Consider the following 19,974-nt stretch of genomic DNA (forward strand, 5'->3'; position numbering starts at 1 on the left):
TTTCATATATACACTAAAATTTAATTTAAATTGTAAAAATTATAATGCATCAAATAAATACAGATCTTATGAGCATTTTAGAGAACAAAATACAAATATATTTTAAGAATTTTAAAATTAAAAGTTAAATATGTTCATAATTTTACGTTTTAACTTGCAATTTTTATCATTAATAGAATACTCTAATTTGAATATGAATTTTATGTATTTTTTGGGTTTTATATATTTGGTCATTCATATGCGAAGTTCTAAGTCTACGTAATAATATAGGATGTTATGAAATTCCCATAGTGTTAACGTTTAATTAAGGATTATTGTTCTGTGATTTAAATTATACAGTGTATTCAACACTAAAAGACTCAACAATAATATATATATATATATATATATATATATATATATATATATATATTATATTATATTATATTATATTGTTGAATCTATGTATTTGTTAAAGAAATATTATCTTCAATATGCAAGAAACAAATTTTGATCTTTCAGGTGGGTAGTGTGTTGAATGACCATTGTGAGATCTAAAATGAACCACTTTTACTATAACTGAAACTGAAACAAGGTTAGCCCTAATCCTAATCCATTCCAATTTTCCACAGAAAAAACCTAATGTCTCATCGAGACTCTGATTCCAAGCGTCGCCATTCCAAGTTCGATCAAGAACCAAGGTGCTCTCTCTTCTCACTCCTATTTCAATTCCCATTCCCATTTTGAACCTAATAACAATCGCCTGCTTTTCACTTGAACCTAACGTTTCACGTTATGCATTGGGTTAACGGTTCCGATATCGCAATTCCATGTTTTCTTTTCGATTAAACTGGGGTTGGCTTAATTTTAAATGCATTGATTACAGTTATGGGGAAAATACTTAGATGGTCTCGTTTTTGAATGTTGTTGTTTTTGGGGTTGTGGATTGTAGTCCCAAGAGATATAGAAGGGATGGTAAACAAGAAAGAGAAAGGGACAGGAACAGAGTAACCTCTGATGGAGGAGATAAGAGAAACCCGCCGCTACCGCATCATTCTAGGCGGGAGCCTTTCGATGCCTCTGCTCCCAAGAAATCAAACTCAAATGATCATGGACAGCCATCCAAACATTCGTCTCAGCCATCAAGATCTCGCTCTTATTACCAGGTCATACTCTTTTTTAAATGAATGCATGAGCCATTTCTGTTTCTCAGTGGACCGAGTTCTGCTCCTAATTGTGCTCAAATTTCTATGATGAATTTTGTCTTGTTTATATTTCTGTTTAAGTCCCTTATTGAGTTCCTAGTGAGTGTGCCAAGCCAAAAGGGATTTGTCGGAAATGAAAGAAAAAAAAAATGTATCATTCCCCTGCTCTGTCTAAGCGGTTGAACTATTTACTCTCTCCCGATAATAGTTCTGATTTTAAGTTGTACTCACGAATCACGATCAGAAAGATGTAAGTTTTATTCCCTACTCAATTTTTTTTTGTAGTAATTTACCAATGCCAACAAAATTTCTCTGACGTTAAAAATATGTACTAAACTTATCTCAGAATAATTGTTTGTTTCACAATATAATATTTCTTTCCCAGGTGTCAAATCCCCTAGATTTTCATTTTGTAATTTGCCAATGCTAAACAAATTTCTTTGATGTTAAAAATAGGTACTAAACTTATCTCAGAGGGTGATTCGTTTCATGGGATACTATTTCTTTCCCAGGAGCGAAACCCCCTGAATATTATACCCAGGAATGTCATTCTCATGAACATGCTTGATTAGCATTTAGTCATTTTAGAAAAAGAATAAATTTATTAATATTATAAACTACCTAGCTAAGTGATTCCGTGTGATTAAGTTCTGAACTTGAGTTCACAGTCATTGCATATTGCACAGAATCAGTTGTATTGTGGCGCTAGTAAATGGTTTATAATGTTTTGTGAGGTGAAGATGCAGGAAGAAAAACGTGATAAACTAATTGTTACTCTGTTTCACGCCATTAGCTGTCAGGTGTACGACTTGTGAGCGATTTCATTTGCTTGGACTTGCAGTTATGAAAATTATTGTCCATGACCTTTATCACCATATTTAACCACTACAACTTGTCCTGACTTGCAAATTATTCAATATTGATGGGATCGGTACATGGTATTGTTATTGGAGGTGAAATGTGAACTAGAAATGTTATCAGAAGAAAACAACTGGTACTTTCTTTAAGGTTAAACGTTGTATAGTTTATAATACTTGCAGTTGATTGTGCAACCTGTATGATATCAAATCATTCGCTTTGTCACACTTTTTCAAAATAGTTTTTATTCTTACCACACTTGATTCGTAAGCAGTTGCTATATTTATCTACTCTTGCCTCTCTCTTTTTTCTATGTTGAAAAGGAAATGTCTCAGTTATCATTTTCAAGATGACGTGGAGATTCATTTGATAATAGGTTTAAAATTCCTCGTATATGATTGATTGTTATTCAGTAGATGCAAACTATTTTTTCTGGGCTGATGTAGCGGATTCTTGTTCAGTCCCATGCCTTCAAGTGCCACCATATATAACCATCTTAGGCTTGCCTATGCTTGTTGTATAACAGCATGAAGAACGGGGTAGTACTGGGCAGGCTGGTCGAAGCAATGGACAAAGGGAAGCTGGTGGTAAGCTTACTTAGCTTTATTGTGCGTGAGTGATATTTAGATTGACTCAATACACTGAAATGAAGCACAAAAAATTCTTTCATTGCATGCAGGAAAAGTCTTTCCTCAGAGTAAAGACAATAATGAAAGGGTGGAGACAGGTCAGAATAGAGAACAAACAAGTATGAAATCTCAGGTGAAACTGGATGATAAGTTGCAGAAAAGAGATAGTTTTGCCGAAAGAAAAGACGATCTACCCCCTACTATGAGGAAACGACGGGCATTCAGGGAGAAGAAGATTCCTGTGGATTCAACAGATGCTAATCCAGCTCCAGTGGTAGCAGTAAAGTCAAGTCATAGTGACCATTTTATGGAAAGTAATGAAAGGAAGGAGGAAAGAAGCAGCAATCCTCATCATCTGGATAGACCTGAAAAACAAATTACAGAGGACAGAGCACTGAATAAGAGTGAAGCAAGGAGGGATAGTTTTTCGTCAAGAGCAAGGTTTGGGGGCAGTGGAGGCGACAGTAATTACAGGGGAAGAGATAAACTTAATGGAAGACAAGTTCATCGTCCTGTTAAGTCGCGAGTAGAGAAGTGGAAACATGATTTGTATCAAGAGGTTAACAAGGATCCTGTTCCTAAGAATGAGGATGATCAGATTGCTAAGTTAGAAGCACTCCTGGCTTCGTAATATCAAACGGAAGCCGTATTTGCTAAGCCTCTATTCTTTTTTGTCTTCAAAAATTCAAGTCGTGGCTTGTCGGACAATTTCCAGAGGTGCTTGATTATTGGGCATCAGAGCAATATGCAATATACAAGCTCGGATTACCTGTTTTTGTTTTAACTTCTATTTACTTTTTTGGTAAGAGAACAATATCTAGAATGAGACTGTTTCTTTTTGTTTATGACATCTCGTCTACCTACTTCACATCTGCTACTGTCTGAGGATTACATGTTCGTGAATTGTAAAGTCTTTTTTTTATCACTATTAACTTGGTAGCCAAAGTTTTCCAACTAAAAACCGAAGACAACGTAACGCCAGTTATGGCCAGAATTTTACTGCGTTTCATTTTGATACGTGGCGAAACTGTATTGTTAACGAGTAATGATCGTAGACAACCGGACTTCTTCACTTTTCTAAACTTCCGATTAAATACATTTTAACTATCATTATATGTATATTTAGGTTGTATTTTATATTACTATAATAGTGGATGGTTTATTATTTTTTTTGGGTACCAATTATGACAGAACTTTGATCTGTAACGGAAGAAAAGAAATTAGGTTCTCTTGAAATTTCTTAATATCCATACATTACATTACAGTGTGTTTACACAAGATCAGAAGTTTACACAATAATATTACAATTGATAGTCACCCATGATCTTAAACGAATGAATGAAACCCTAGAAAAGACATATATATAATATCTGAAAGTCCAAAAAACGAATGTTGAAGATATCAGTTGCGATGGCGAATGTTGGTGATATTGGTAGAGTGTTGGGCAGCATAAGACGAATTAACATTGACAGAGAGAGAAGCAGCAGCAGCAGCAGTGGTGTGGCCTCTGGGGCTGACAAAGAATCCATCAGCACCATGTCTCTGCTCTAAGAACTCTGTTGTGGGAGCTTGAAAATCAGACCTGGTTCTCCTGTGAGAAGATCCATCAGATGCCAAGAGCAAATGGTAGCTGCGGTTTGAGCTTTCAGAATGGGAGAAGCTTCTGTAGCTTCGCTGAGCACCAGGCTTTTGCTTCTTCATCGCATGAATCAGATATGGAATCAAACCTTCCATGTGTGCTCTTTCTCTTCTCTTCTTTTCTCTCACAAATTCAACTTTGGTTTTCTGTGTTGAAGGTGACGATGATGGAGGACATATTTATGTTGGTGGAGTGTGCTGCGAGCCATCACAGATTTCACAGCTCAAATTGTCAACGCAGATTATTCCATTCATATCCTTCCACCACTACTTTTAACAAGTAAATATGCTTTTCGTTTCTACCACTTTTTTATTTTCTTTTCTAAATATTTTTGTTCTGTTACTTTTTATTTATAATAATAAGTACCATACGTAATATATTTCTTCTGTAAAAGAAAACAAAACAAAACAAATGCATAAATATTATACTCTATTCATATTAACTAAAAACTTTTATGATTATTAGCCACACAAAACTAGTTTATATCGTTAGGTTATTACTATATGTATATATTAACTGTTAAAGGAAATAAAATTGATTCCAACAAAAGAAAAGTTGTTTTGACTATAGAGGGATGTTTGAATATGTTGACACGGAAATTGGGTTTCTTAGGTTGTAATTGTTGAGTGGATAACAACTCTGACTATGACTTTTGCTTGCTATGGTGGAAAGCTACCCTTTTCTTCTTATCTTAAAATCATTATTATTCTTTAGTTTGACTCTATGAATTTATCCGCGGGGGCTATCACATTACGCGTAGTGACCAAAACCACCCAAGATTAAGCTTTGGTTTCCATAATCAGGAAATTCGAACGAAGAATCACCAAAATATATCATACAGATTTTAATAACTTTTCTATTAAATTCTTTTATTTAAAATGCTATATTTTTTAATTGAATTTCAACCGTGTATGTATGGTTGATATAAAATGCTATTACTAATGTAAAAAATATATTTTTTTATTAAAAATATGTCAAAATATACCGTAATCTTTTCTGATATTTTCTATTTCAATATCTATAAAAGGATTGTCACTATCATACATTTGTTATAAGTGACAATCATAGTCGTTATGTTCTCAAATGGTTTCCACGTTATCATATGTAATGATTAAGAAAACCATTCAACATGTTTTCAATCAAAATAATAAAAATAACTTATTTTACATTAATAATAATATAATTTTTTTTTAATCACAAAATATTACATTTTTTAACATGTAGATACAGATATGAAAGATAACAACAAAAATATAATTATACTATACAATTAACGAAAAAATAAAACTCATAAATCCAATTAAAAGGTATAATAATTTAAATACTCAAATGGAACAAAAAAAAATCAATAAAAATTTAATTAAAATACTTAACTTCATAAAAAAAACTTTGATTTTAATATTTGTATAACTTAAGATGATTATGCTAATTCAGAGTACTTTTAAGAATGGATTTTATCTATTTTTAAAGTCTTTCTTTAATCACAATACTTTTAGAATTTCATCCTTAACTTTTTAGTCTCTTATCTATATTTTTCTTCTGTACTTTTTTAACTAGATTTTAATATTTATAAAATAGATTATTAATATTAATAATTATAAATAAACATTTATCACTATATACATTATGCATACTTAATTCATAATATAAAGTCATAAATGTCAGTTTATTATAAATTTTAATTATAATATAGATTGTATACTGAAACCATCGTAACTTATGTGTATTTAATCTTACTAATCTTATATAACTTTTAATTTATCCTCTTTAGTTTTATTAATCAATTAAATTTCAATATGATTATAAAACAATAAATGCGAAAATATTAAACGCAATTTAACTTATTAATCCCAATCTAAAATTTAATTTATATATTTACAGATATTTATTTATTATAAATTTAATTATAATATAGCTTATAAATTAAAATTTTTATCATCTGTAACCTTTAATTATATAACAGTGAAATACTATTAAAAATACCAAAGATATATGGGTCTTAAAAAAAACTATGTAATGAGAGATATACGAGGAGAGAAATGGAAAGGCCTCACACACCAGTATCCAAATTTCAAATAATTAATTGCAATATTAGTATAACTTTTGTTATTTTCGAAATAATTTTCATCAGCTGGAATAGCTCAGTTGGTTAGAGCGTGTGGCTGTTAACCACAAGGTGGAAGGTTCAAGCCCTTCTTCTAGCGTTTTTTCTTTGCATTTTTCAAGCTTTTTAAATCATCCACCACTTATTTAAGAAATACTTGTATACTCATATATAGTATATAACTATATATTAATATATATTTAATATAGCATCTGATCCATCATACATAATATTCTTCCACTTTCACAAGTTGTCAAACTCTCCACTTTCTGATACAACTTTATATTCTTACCACACACCATGAGTAACTACTGCTATGGCTTCTAGCAGCTAGCAAAGCTTTCTCATTCTAATCATTCAGACGTGAACTCCTCGTTCTTCATACCCCCTGAAAATTTAACATCAATGTGGTGTCTAACCTGGGTTTCACTGGAGGAACCAATCAAAATAGTATGTTGTCCAATCACTAACTTTCTTTTGCCATCATTATCCACGTTACTTAGCAGTTCACATATATCAATTTTTACTGTCACAAACTCTGTCATCCCCACCATAACATATACTCTTTCAAATCCTATAAGCTGTTTAATTGGAGCACCACTCACCAGCTCTGAAGTTGCTGGCTCCCAGAAAACTAGCACCACATGTGATCCATTCAGGGGTCCATTGTTCTTCACACCAATGACAAGCAAAAATGTCAAGTTCTGGCAATTTATGGAGGAAATGTCAACAGCTTGACCCTCAGAGAGAGACTCAACTTGGGTGGCTGAGCTGGAAGAGAAGATGTTGTGTGCTTCAGAAATGGATGTGTTTTGAACCATTATGGTGGAGGGAGCAGATGCAACATTCATGGAGAATGTGGAGTAGCTTAATCCATGACCAAATTCATAGAGGGAACTACCATTGTAAAACCTATAGGTCCTTCCAGGGAAATTCCTGCTGATGTTGGCTCTCATGTTCATGTCTGTCATGGGCACTTGATCAACATAGGTTTGTGGATACCATGTAAAAGGAGACCTTCCACCTAAAGTTTAATGCTCCATTGTTAGTGAGTAAAGATTGTACGGTGTTCGAAAAGTAAACGTGAGACTAGATATTGTGATATTATGATAAGAGATAAATTTTAAGTTTAACTCAATCTTACAAAATTATATAAACTAAATTCACCTTATTGAATCTTCCAACGATTTCAAATGTGAATTTGATAAACATGTACAAGTAATATACTGTTTATACATACCTGGGTTGTAGTCTCCAAATATTACTTGGGCAATGGCATCCCCTCCAGCTTGGCCAGGATAACCTACCCACAATATTCCGGCTATGTTGCTGACATTTTTAGTGAAGGAAATGTCAATGGGACCAGCTGCCATTATCACCAAAATCAATTTTCCTTTGGTAGCCCCAGCCACATCTTTCACAAGCTTCCCTTGAAAACCAGGTAATGTCAGGTTCTCTCTATCCAGGCCCTCTGCTTCAATAGATTGGTCTAATCCCATCACCAACACCACTGCATCAGCAGAAGTTGCTGCCTTAACTGCTGCTGCAATTAGGCTCTGATTACCACATTTTACATTGCTACAACCGGGTGCATAATTTACCGAAGAAATGTACTTTCGTAGTCCTTGTAAAGGACTGGTGTAGCGGCAAGGAATGCCAGCATAGTTACTGATCATAACTTCTGTTGCATTGGCATTTGGTCCAATCACAGCCAATTTTTTTATGATAGTTTGGGATAAGGGAAGAGCTCCATTGTTTTCCAGCAAAACTATTCCTTGCTTTGCAGCATCCACAGCCAGTTGCTGATTTTCTTTAGTGCACACATCAGATGGCCCAAGGTTTGCAAATGGAAGTGACTTGGGGTCATCAAAGAACCCCAATCTCATCAGAACTATGTAGTTGTACACCAACGCTTGGTCTACTGTTGCTACGTCTACTTTTTTCAAGTTTACTGCATTTTCAGTGTATTTTTTCAGAAAATCGCCACAGTTCATGTTTAAACCTGCGTGATAAGATACCATTTAGTTATCCAAAACCACTACTAATTTTTCCTCCTTATCAGAAAATCTTCAGCTGTAACCATAGTTCTACCTGCTTTAAGTGCAAGAGCCACTGCATCTTCAGGAGTTGCAGTGTAATGAATTGCATCATAATAGACTTCCACTGAATCACAATCTGAAACAATATATCTGTAAGGAAAGTAGAAGAGATCAGAGACTTGCTATGTATAAAATATAAATCTCAACAAATTATAATTGTTGTGTATTGAACACAAACCCATCCAGACCCCACTGGCCTCTTATTATTCCTTTGAGAAGATCTGGATCAGCACATGTAGGAACACCATTCACCCTATTATAAGAGCACATAACACTGCTAACATGTCCCTCCTCCACACATTTCTTGAATGGAGGCTGATACGTGTCCTCCAAGTCTTGCTTTGTCACCTGCAGCAGGAGCAATGTAGCAAAATCATCATCTCATGCATAAAAATCAGACATCTCCATTAAATCCCACACCACTTATGCATATTTCTCAAACAACTTCGTCATGACATGCATCTATGAATAAAATGTTCGATGGTGTCAGAACACCATGTGTCCATAATCCATACCAATTTCTACGTAAAATGTAGTCACTTCTTTACCTTTGCATCAAAATGAAAGCGATCAACGCCTTTCCAATTGTCAATGTCATAAGCAGTGTAATGCTTACAACAGCTTGAAACCTTAAGCCTATCAGCTTTAGCACTTGCTTCGTCCTCCACTTGTTGTAGGCCACGAACATAGTTGACAGCATATCTAGACACCACCAAAGGGTCTTCCCCTGGAGTTTCTTGGCCACGCCCCCACCTAGGGTCGCGGAACACATTGACGTTAGGACTCCAAAATGTCAACCCAGCCAAGTCCACATTGTACATGGCTCTAGCCTCTGTTGAAACAACCTGCCCCATCTTGTGCCACAGACTTTCATTGAAGCTTGCAGCTGATAGTATCACTGCTGGGAAGCTAGTGGCACCAGGCACCTTCTTGTCAAAACGTGTCCCTGGCCCCAAGTTGGAGACACCATGAAGTGCCTCTGACCACCATTCATAAGCAGGCACACCAAGCCGAGAAATTGCGGCAGAAGGGTCCACTAGTTGCTGTGCCTTTTCTTCCAGTGTTAGGCGTGACACCAAGTCCTTCGCCCTGTCCTCGTAAGATAGAGAAGAGTCACAGAATGAAAAGTTGCTTGTCTTAGCAGATCCTGCGTCACATGCATGTTTTTGGCAGGAACATGGGAGAATCAGAAATGAAAGGAAAATGGATAAGAACCAAAGTTGGTTTTTCATGATGTTGTTTTGCCAGAACTGTGTATATGTTGGAGTTGGAGAGTTGTAATCCCTCTGCTTGGTTTTATACACAGAAAAAGTTTAGGCCTGAGATTGTGTGCATCTTTTTTCCCTTTTCATGCTAAAAGTTGCTTGCTTGTGGATTGAGATACATGGTAGAATGTGGATTGTTTAGTTAGTGATATGGCTGTAATGTGTAATGATGCTAAGATGCTTAAACGAAACAAAAGTGTCTCTTGTCGTGGCATCACTAGTTACTGGTGTTGTTCTTACAGGGTCCAACATTTTTCCTGTAGTGCCTGCAATAATTTTGGGATAAGAATGTTTTATTGGCCCTACGAAGGAATTGTCGTTGAAATTATGAACATGATCCCTTGCAATGAATGTGATTGGACTGTTGAAACACGTTACTAAATATGAATAGCTAAGGATCAATATATTTCTTGGGAAATAAGGTACTAGTACATATGAATGAGATTAAGGATAGATAAAGAGAAAGAGTTACTCATGTCATACCTTAGGGTGCCTTTGAAGCTACAACACATCAAAAGTCCAATCTTTTTATTTAGATATAATTGAACCATAAATTTATCATATTTATTTAAGGTAAAAGAAGTTTGATTAATTAAATTATAAAAAAACATTTAAAAATTGAAAGCTGAGTTAAAATTATGAATTATTCAAAATGAGACGCTTAAAATCATAAAAACAAAATAATAGATCAAGAATTAAAAGAGACCAAATTTGTAATTTGTTTTGTATTTTTATACACCTAAATACTTGTTATAATTGCATGCATAGAGATAAAAAAAAAAGACGGTTAGATTTCATTAACTTAAACCTGTCTTATATCATTATTAAGTCTGAGTCACACCTTTTACAAAGTTCTTTTTATGTCTCACTTTAGTCCTGCTTAAATGTGTTAATGTGTTATCTTGTTCAATCTACAAATTTTTTATGAAAAAAAAAAAATACTATGAACGAATTAATAAGTTTGACTTGACCAACAAATTTGAAAACTCAATGCATCTTGTTCATAAAAAAATAAACAAAAATCATAGATTAGAAATTGAAAGAGATCACAATTGAATCTATTTTCCTTTACTTAATGTATCTAATATAGGTGTTTTAGTTAAACATCACTTATCTTCATTCTTTACTATCTAAACAATTTTTCCCCATAGTAACTTATAATTTCATTTACTAAATAAATAAACTGCACAGGTGAGCACATGTATTCTTATATTTCTTCAATATTAATTTACTGATAACTTTTATTGTTATTATTATAGTTTAATAAAAAAAAGTCTCAAATTAAAAAAAAATTGACACCCATGAAAAGTTCTTAATTAGATAAGTAAAAGAATGGATCTTACGATGCAAGAGAAAAAGTAAAATAAGAACTTCTTAACAAACATGATCGAAAAAATCATATCTTTTTTAGTATCACATGTCAGAAAACCTTATAAAAATGATAAAATATATTTAGATATCCTTTAATCTGTATAAATAACATATTAAAAAATAACACAATAACAAAAACATTATCAAATTAATACGACGAAGACATAATCAAATCATTAAAGTTACTTAACAATTGAGTAAACATAAGTTAACTTAACAATTACCATGATTTCTTTATGGGTGCTTAACCATTGCTCTAAAGTAAATACAAGTGATTGATATCATTATCCTCGTATTCTTTATTTAAATTATAATTAATTTATATTAAATTATTCATTTTATATTACTTAGTTATAATTCGTTATCCATCTAAGTTCTTCAAATCACAAAATAAAAAAAAATTCAACCTCTTGTTTTCTAGTTTTAGCAAAATAAAGAAAAAAATATGATCTTTAATTATAATCTGTTTTTATTTTTTATTGTGATGAATAAATAAAAATTTGTTAACACGTAAAATATCATAAGTGAGGGTATTGGGATGTCACGTTCCGAAAGTTTTGTTTATATTGTTACAGTATCAATGACTAAACATTGCGTTTTGTAAAACTAAAAGAGAATTCAAAAAATAATATTTTGTATAAGTTTTAATTGATAATAGAAAGTGTCTTTAAAATAAATTTTGTTCTCCTCTAGCTCTCTTAGAGAACAAACAAGAAAAGAAAAAAACAACTTAAAGTACCAGTAAAGCATTTATTAATATTTCTTTTGAACATATATTTTTTTAATTGACTTTCTTGCAAAATTATATAAATTCAAAAATTTCGTTTCTTATTTAATAATTACTGTAATTGTATAGTTTTTAAAAAATTCTGGTAACCATAAATATGTTACTCCTTGCTTATTATAAAAGGGACTTTAGAAATGTGATAAAGTGTAGGGTTTCTTTTTTGAATAGATTAAATAGGATCAATATTCAAATTTGCCTTTGAAATTGTAATGTTAGTTTAATTTCTTAAAATAAAAATGTTTCTGAAAGTAAACAAATATATCTTTACATTTAGTCCTATATTAAATTTGAATTGAATGGAAGTTAACCTATGACAACTAGTACAACTTACATGTTTATTTTTTGACTAGAAGGAAACATTTTTTTATTTTTTTTTTACTTTTTCATTTTCTTAAAGCATCACCATTTATTATTTTCAATTTAGCCCTTGAACTTAATTATTTGTTATCATTTTGGTAATATTTTCAAGTTTTTAATTAAACTTTTAACTATATATCAAATCCTTAACAAAGATATATCATCGTCTTTTTCCATCACTTTCATTTATATATTATTTTTCATATCTTTAACTTTCCTCTCATACACTTGATGGTTCATTTTCGCTTTCATCTATCTCCATTACGTGCATATCAAGTTTATCACTTAACATTTAAACACACATAAAGTCAAATATAAACTATGAGAACATTCATCCATACAAAAATAAGCGATAAAATAGTATTTTAAATAATATGAGAGAATACTCCACTTACTGTAATTTGTAATATTACTAATCGAAATTAGTTTTTTTAAATAAAAAATACTTTAAATTGAATTTTATTTAAGAATAATTGATTTTTAACCTATACAATGTAGAATTTATAGATTTTTTGTTTAAATAAAGAAAAAAAAAATTATAAACTTAGAGTGATGTGAAAAGTGGATAATTAGAAAGATAATACCTATCTTAGAAAAGAAAAAGAAAAAAAAAACACACAGATGATCTTCCATATATATTATTGCACAATATTAAAAGGAAAAGAAAAAATGTACATTTTGCCCTCTTTATTGTTCTTGACAAATATTCAATAGTTTCTATTTTTCGAAAAAAAAAAGAATATCTCATGCATCGTGTATAACACATACGTAGTTTTAATAATTGTTTTTCCTATATATTTATCTTTTGGACTCGTTTATCATTTCAGAAAAGCAGTAACACCTTGAAAAAATAGTAAAGAAAATATAAAGATGGCCGCCATATAAAAAAGAATACAAGGAGGAGAAGAAGACATAAAATAAATCGTGATTAGTTGAAGAGGATTCGGTGACCGAATTTTCCATATATCAGTTTATTTTATTTTACTTTATTTTTTATTATTCAGTTTATTTTATTTTATAGCACATCATCAGATCAAGGTTTGTTTAATAATAATAATAAAAAATCTCTCAGATAATTAATATAATTATTTTCACTTAACATATAAAACATCATGAAAAAACTCATGGTTTTAGTCACCTTGTTATAAGCGAATATATATATATATATATATATATATATATATATATATATATATATATATATATATATATATTATATTTGAATTATTTCAAGCGTGATTAGTATATAAATATTAAATTTTCACTTCTGATATTTTATATGAATATAGATTAATAAGTTTATTTTCTTAATATTATAAATAATAATTTGGTAAAATTATCTTAGTAATTATCTATACATTTTTCATTCAGTTAAATTATCACATGTTTTATTCACCCACATTATTGTCTATTTAATTTGTAAATAACATCAATTCAATTTATCTTACTTTAATAAATTAAGTGCAATAAACACATGTATTTCACCACGGAAAAATAGAGTTTAGACCTTGATAATTGCTTCAACCTTTTTTTCATTCAAATTCTAAATAACAGTTTAAGTAACATAATTCCTCTCAGTTTTCAATTGTCAATCATCTATTTTTAAGTGATAAAACTACTAAAAAAAAAATAAAGAATATTAATGCATTATCTTTCTCACTTAAAAACTCTTGACTTGAAAGTTGATTGTTCCCATTTACACATATATACTGCGTTGACTTTTATTAACAAATATCACAATTCAAATATTTGTCTCAAACTAAAAATTTTATCTAAATCATAAAACTTGAATCCATTTGATTTATATATATCCTTTATCTACTTTTATATTATTAATTTTATTTTATATATTCAAGTTCCGTATATAATAAAAGTGAAACAACTTTCAAAATCCGTCTCAAGATATCTCACAAAACAAGACTAAATTAAAATAACATTACATTAATTTTAATTGAATCTAATATATCTCACAAAAATACATTGATTTAGGTAGTTTAAAAAGTATTCATTAAAAGCTATTTCTTATCCAGATAATTATCATTAAACTTTCCGATTCCTTTTAAAATCTTACGCCCCTTTTATTTATTTTGTAAGTATTGATACTCATTTCTACATTATACATGTATCTTTTGGTTTAAAGAAAAAAAAAACATTACACTTATATTCATGTCAAAGAGACTAGCATAAGACCAAAAAAAATTTCCTTAAAATGTTAAAAAATATGAATATAATTGATTGTTAATTGATAAAAATAAATGATCAAAAAATAATTTATTGTTAATTTGTTGAGATATCGAGTATTATTATTATAGAGAACAGAAACCTCTGTTTGCGTAGAGAATTGAGATACGGGGTAACTATCCTGTACACGATACGTTTTTCTTTTCATTGGATGATATATAAGGTATACGTAGATAAGATTAGAAGTATAATAATATTTTTGTATACTATTTTTTTTCCCAGAAACATAACTTAAGATAATTCATACAATAATTTGTAGAATATTAATGTTTTTATATCATTATTATATGCAATAGATGATATATGTAAAAACTAAATAAAAACAAAAAAAAATAATTGTATAACGTCTTATATCAATAGTTGTATATTTAATATTTCTTGTTTCAAATACCTAACTTTCAAAGTTTTTATCTCATGTCACGCACAATATATATATATATATATATATATATATATATATATATATATTAAATGATGAAGGAAAAATTGAAATATATTTAAAATTGTAAATGCTTAATGGTTAAGACTTACAGTCAAGAAACAAAGAAGGTTAGGCATTTTGTTGTCTCCCGAATTCAGAATTCAACAGTGAAAGTTCTTTGCGTTTCCAAGTCCTCGCATAATTATATATACGCAACTCAAGTACTAAATCCATTTTTGTTTTCTTAAACAACAACAAAAAATCCCACTTTCCTTTTTTTTTTTCGATAGGAAACTGAGAGAAAGCAAAGATTCAATTTTTACCCTTCTTTCTCACTTGAAGCGATCTCTGAAGCTGACCCATTTTGGAATTCTTAAAACCCAGTGCTAATCCTCTCTGGGTGTTACCAAAATGAAGCTTCGGAGATCTTCGTTTTGCGTCTTTCTAGGGTTTCTGGTGCTGTTCCTTTCGGCGCCGTCAATGGCGAAATTCGTGGTGGAGAAGAACAGTTTGACGGTAACGTCACCGGACAACATCAAGGGCACGCACGATAGCGCGATTGGGAACTTTGGGATACCTCAATACGGAGGCAGCATGGCTGGGAACGTGGTGTATCCTAAGGACAATAAAAAGGGTTGCAAGGAGTTTGATGAGTCTGGGATTTCCTTTAAATCTAAACCCGGTGCTCTTCCTACTATCGTTTTGCTCGATCGAGGAAGTAAGATTCTTTTATTTCAACTATTTTGACGTCTGATTTCGAAGGTTTCAACTTCTGTTGGTAGTGATTTTACGGGGTGTAATTTTGTATGTGGTTTTGATGCTTTTTAGCTCGTTTTGCTTGATTTGAGGTTTTATTTGGGGGGTTTTTGTCTCTCGGTTTAATGTGTTGCTTGTTAGGAGCCAAAATTGGTATCTTGGTTTAGGTACGTTACCTTGCTGTTTGGTTCATGGGGCTTTGCTATTGTTTTTTCATGTATATATGGAGAGAATAATTATTTGCCCCATTGGGTTGATAGATAATGACGGGTCTTAGGTTTTATTTCGTGCGTGTTTGGATTCACGTTTGATTCTACAAAATTGCCTTAAAATAGCATCTTAGATGATTATTATTAAACTTTCGGTCGATTTGTTCTATTTGACTTGATCCGCTAAAATGATTTTTAGTAAATATATTCAAGCGATTGGTTCTACATTTAGGAGTTGATTCCGAGGTTTTACGTTTTTTAGTTGAAACAACTATTAATTAGCGTTGTCTTTTAGAATATAGACGGAGAAACATAAAGCTTTTCACGGAAAAAATCAATTTTGACCGAAGTTAATTTCATTCAAAATTAATTTTGAAAATACTTATCCAATCACACATAAAGATCTATTAGTTCAAATTTGTGGTTTGCTTTTGCATAAGTGACATGCTGTAAGTTTGACCTAGTCTTGATATGTTCTTGGGTTATTCTAAGTGTCTTTATGTGTTCTTTCTTTTGCAGATTGCTTCTTTGCTTTGAAGGTCTGGAATGCACAAAAGGCTGGAGCTTCTGCTGTTCTTGTTGCTGATGACATTGAGGAAAAGTTGATAACCATGGACACTCCTGAAGAAGATGGGTCTTCTGCAAAATACATAGAGAACATAACTATACCATCTGCCCTCATTGAAAAAAGTTTTGGTGGAAAGTTAAAGGATGCCATAAGTAATGGGGATATGGTCAATGTAAATCTTGATTGGAGAGAGGCTGTCCCCCACCCAGATGATCGTGTGGAGTATGAACTGTGGACCAACAGCAATGATGAGTGTGGAGTTAAATGTGACATGTTGATGGAATTTGTGAAAGATTTTAAGGGTGCGGCACAGATATTGGAGAAAGGTGGTTATACTCAATTTACGCCCCATTATATAACTTGGTACTGTCCTCAGGCTTTCACATTGAGCAAACAGTGCAAGTCCCAGTGCATTAATCATGGGAGATATTGTGCTCCAGATCCTGAGCAGGATTTCAGTACTGGATATGACGGAAAGGATGTAGTGATTGAAAACTTAAGGCAGCTATGTGTTTTCAAGGTGGCAAATGAAACCAAAAAGCCTTGGGTGTGGTGGGATTATGTCACTGATTTTCAAATTAGATGCCCAATGAAGGAGAAAAAATACAACAAGAAATGTGCAGATGCTGTCATTGAATCACTTGGTAAGTGTATCATTGTTGCTTATTATGCTTTCCATTGGTGGTTGGTTGAGAATGATTTCTAAAAGATGATTATTCAATATTTGCAGGCCTTGATATTAAAAAGATTGAAAGGTGCATGGGAGATCCAAATAATGATGCTGAAAATCCTGTTTTGAAAGAAGAGCAAGATGCCCAGGTACTCCTTTATAACATTTTTTTTTTTCAGTTTATGTTATTGTTTAATTGCTTGGATCACATTGTCATACATAGATTTTTAACAAGCTAGTGTTTGTAGGTTGGGAAGGGATCACGAGGTGATGTTACCATATTGCCTACCCTAGTTGTCAACAATAGACAGTATCGAGGTTTGTATTATATGCTTCTCGGATTGATATTGGTCTGGATTTCCATTTCTCATGGATTTTTTTTTTCCAGGAAAATTGGAGAAAGGTGCTGTTATGAAAGCTATTTGTGCTGGTTTTGAAGAAACTACCGAACCTGCTATTTGTTTGAGCAGTGGTAAATATTGTCTTTCATTCGGTTCTGAAGAAACAAGCTATTTTGTTTTCTAAGTCGAAAACTTTTTTTATTGGCAGATGTGGAGACAAATGAGTGCTTAGAGAATAATGGTGGTTGTTGGCAGGATAAATCAGCTAACATCACCGCATGCAAGGTATTTGTACTTAAAATGAATTTCTAACAATCCTGGCTTCAGTTTTCTGTATCCCTGATTATATATGTCAATATTTTTTCAGGATACTTTCCGGGGGAGAGTATGTGAATGCCCCTTGGTGGATGGTGTGCAGTTCAAAGGAGATGGTTATACAACATGTGCAGGTTAAATTTCAAACTTATCTATTTGCGCAAGTGTCATCTAAACAATATCTAATTCCGTGCATGTTATATTTAATTGAAAAGAATAAGGAAAGGGTGGAATTAAAAGGATGTGTATTTAACATTATGAACACTTATCCATCTTCATAATTACAAATTTCTTTAATTTACAAATGTGCTAAGCTTAATGAATTAGAGTGGTTCCTTGGGTTTTCATTGAATGTATTCAGAGTTTTATTGAACTAGTTTCTTCTGGGTTTGCAGCCAGTGGACCTGGCCGATGCAAGATAAACAACGGAGGTTGTTGGCATGAAGCTAGGAATGGACATGCATATTCTGCTTGTTTGGTTAGTAGTCACTAATTTTTTTGAATGTCAACTTCACGGGGTAAGGTTTATAAATCTATAACGGAAACTAAATTATGGCATATATTGTCATTGCCTTATGGACAGGATGATGGAGGGGTTAAATGCAAGTGTCCTGCAGGCTTCAAAGGTGATGGTGTCAAAAATTGTGAAGGTGAGATATATTGATAATGTCTTTTTTTTTTTATTGTTTTTTCCTCGGATTGAGAGAAGAAAGATTACTTTGATAAGCCATATTTTAACTTCATCTCACTGTTAAGTGGTTGTGTACTACTATTAATCCATCATTAACTTTGACAGTTTTCATCAAATCTAAACAAAGTATCTGAACTGTTTTGTTTTATTATCCTTGCAGACATTGATGAATGCAGAGAGAAGAAAGCTTGTCAGTGCCCTGAATGTAGCTGCAAGAATACTTGGGGCAGCTATGACTGCACTTGCAGTGGAGATCTTTTGTATATAAGGGACCATGATACTTGCATAAGTGAGTCAAACACACTTGATGTTCTTCTACTTTGACGACATTTGAATTTCTTGGTTTCATTTATATCGAACTGGGTATTTTGCAGGTAAAACTGCCCGTCAGGAGGGAAGATCAGCTTGGACTGTTTTTTGGGTTATTTTAGTTGGCTTAGTTATGGCTGCTGCTGGGGCATACCTCCTCTACAAATATAGAATAAGGGTAAGCCTAGTCACATTCTCTAAGTTTAGTGATGCTGTTATTACCTTCCTTTTCTATTCAATTCTTATTTTACACAGCATGTAATGAGATCCACCAAATTCCTTATCAGCTGAGACCTATTATTACATCACATTTACTTTGTTGGTGTTTTTGCAGTCTTACATGGATTCCGAGATCAGAGCTATCATGGCACAGTATATGCCCTTGGACAGCCAATCAGAGGTTGTAAATCATGCGAACGATGAAAGAGCGTGAGAGGAGAATACTTGTGACCTCTTTTGATTGGATATTTATGTGTGAAGTGTACCTTTTTGAGTTCAGATTTCTGAACACATGAATTTCATAGACTGTATCATATGACAATAAAAAGGGTTCAGAATTAGATAGTTGTCCTCCGTTTTTACTGGGAATGTGGCAGGGTTGTATACCTAATTTAGGGCATACTTTTTTAAGTTATTTTATTTCCACTAGATTTTAGGATTTCTGTTTGTGCCACTTCTTGTTCCACACTTGTGATTGTAACCTATCGCGCTTTTTTATTGCAGCCTTAACAACATTGTTCATTCATTCATAGGTGGGTGGTTTTTTTCTTCACCCGCTATCTTAAACGTTTTCTTGTTTGAAATAACAAAAATGGTGTGAAAATAGGGAGAAGAAGATATAAGGTACGAAATACGGGTAAATATAGGAGTGACGGAGAGGCATGTTTTTCAGCCGCTTTATATTGCCACGAAATGTTCGCATGCATTTCTTCTATGGGTTCTACATTCGCAAAATTTAAAAATAGCTAGTGGGTTTTTAGTGTTATTTTTTCGATTAAAACTGCCAAATCAATTTTAAAATTCGTTGCTATGCGCGATAAGAAATAAACCTGAGATTTTTACGTAGTTAATAATCTCAGTAAGAATTTTATTCTGTTATCCATATGCTCTGTATTTATTTTCATCACTTCTCTTAAGACAAGCATTTTTCATGTAATTAA

At 32.1% G+C, this 19,974-nt stretch overlaps 4 protein-coding genes and 1 non-coding gene across 5 annotated transcripts; 3 read left to right on the forward strand and 2 right to left on the reverse strand.

Annotated features, from left to right (window-relative positions):
• Positions 1-472: 472 nt before the first annotated feature.
• On the forward strand, positions 473-3,541 carry LOC114191957 (uncharacterized). The gene is made up of 4 exons (XM_028081431.2): positions 473-680; positions 932-1,145; positions 2,569-2,629; positions 2,722-3,541. Exons 1-4 carry the CDS (start codon positions 622-624, stop codon positions 3,300-3,302), a joined length of 915 nt encoding a protein of 304 aa, XP_027937232.1. The 5' UTR covers positions 473-621; the 3' UTR covers positions 3,303-3,541.
• A 333-nt stretch (positions 3,542-3,874) lies between these two features.
• On the reverse strand, positions 3,875-4,548 carry LOC114192732 (beta-1,4-xylosidase). The gene has a single exon (XM_028082529.2). The coding sequence runs from the start codon at positions 4,403-4,405 to the stop codon at positions 4,073-4,075; it is 333 nt and encodes a 110-aa protein (XP_027938330.1). The 5' UTR covers positions 4,406-4,548; the 3' UTR covers positions 3,875-4,072.
• Positions 4,549-6,440: 1,892 nt separating this feature from the next.
• On the forward strand, positions 6,441-6,514 carry TRNAN-GUU (transfer RNA asparagine (anticodon GUU)). The gene has a single exon. It is a non-coding gene; the product is annotated as a tRNA-Asn (tRNA).
• Positions 6,515-6,586: 72 nt separating this feature from the next.
• On the reverse strand, positions 6,587-9,841 carry LOC114192729 (Glycosyl hydrolase family protein). Its single transcript, XM_028082526.2, has 5 exons — positions 9,062-9,841; positions 8,692-8,861; positions 8,506-8,603; positions 7,655-8,416; positions 6,587-7,438 (listed from the first exon to the last, which is right to left on the reverse strand). Exons 1-5 carry the CDS (start codon positions 9,743-9,745, stop codon positions 6,768-6,770), a joined length of 2,385 nt encoding a protein of 794 aa, XP_027938327.1. The 5' UTR covers positions 9,746-9,841; the 3' UTR covers positions 6,587-6,767.
• Positions 9,842-15,080: 5,239 nt separating this feature from the next.
• LOC114192730 (vacuolar-sorting receptor 1-like) lies at positions 15,081-19,559 on the forward strand. The gene is made up of 12 exons (XM_028082527.2): positions 15,081-15,673; positions 16,440-17,132; positions 17,219-17,307; positions 17,407-17,476; positions 17,547-17,630; positions 17,708-17,784; positions 17,867-17,948; positions 18,210-18,292; positions 18,398-18,464; positions 18,666-18,794; positions 18,880-18,992; positions 19,149-19,559. Exons 1-12 carry the CDS (start codon positions 15,367-15,369, stop codon positions 19,245-19,247), a joined length of 1,893 nt encoding a protein of 630 aa, XP_027938328.1. The 5' UTR covers positions 15,081-15,366; the 3' UTR covers positions 19,248-19,559.
• The last annotated feature ends 415 nt before the right edge of the window (positions 19,560-19,974 follow it).

This window comes from Vigna unguiculata, chromosome 7, assembly GCF_037176805.1.
Source record: "Vigna unguiculata cultivar grain cowpea cultivar isolate G323 ecotype 2 chromosome 7, ASM3717680v1, whole genome shotgun sequence".
Lineage (NCBI taxonomy): Eukaryota > Viridiplantae > Streptophyta > Magnoliopsida > Fabales > Fabaceae > Vigna > Vigna unguiculata.

Coding starts and splice junctions, on each gene's coding strand:
- LOC114191957 (XM_028081431.2), top strand. CDS start 622: ATGTCTCATCGAGACTCTGATTCCAAGCGTCGCCATTCCAAGTTCGAT. Junction 681..931: donor AAGTTCGATCAAGAACCAAG/GTGCTCTCTCTT, acceptor TGTGGATTGTAG/TCCCAAGAGATATAGAAGGG. Junction 2,630..2,721: donor TGGACAAAGGGAAGCTGGTG/GTAAGCTTACTT, acceptor CATTGCATGCAG/GAAAAGTCTTTCCTCAGAGT.
- LOC114192732 (XM_028082529.2), bottom strand. CDS start 4,405: ATGGAAGGTTTGATTCCATATCTGATTCATGCGATGAAGAAGCAAAAG.
- LOC114192729 (XM_028082526.2), bottom strand. CDS start 9,745: ATGAAAAACCAACTTTGGTTCTTATCCATTTTCCTTTCATTTCTGATT. Junction 8,417..8,505: donor GGCTCTTGCACTTAAAGCAG/GTAGAACTATGG, acceptor CTTATCACGCAG/GTTTAAACATGAACTGTGGC. Junction 7,439..7,654: donor ATTTGGAGACTACAACCCAG/GTATGTATAAAC, acceptor ATTAAACTTTAG/GTGGAAGGTCTCCTTTTACA.
- LOC114192730 (XM_028082527.2), top strand. CDS start 15,367: ATGAAGCTTCGGAGATCTTCGTTTTGCGTCTTTCTAGGGTTTCTGGTG. Junction 15,674..16,439: donor CGTTTTGCTCGATCGAGGAA/GTAAGATTCTTT, acceptor TTTCTTTTGCAG/ATTGCTTCTTTGCTTTGAAG. Junction 17,133..17,218: donor TGCTGTCATTGAATCACTTG/GTAAGTGTATCA, acceptor CAATATTTGCAG/GCCTTGATATTAAAAAGATT.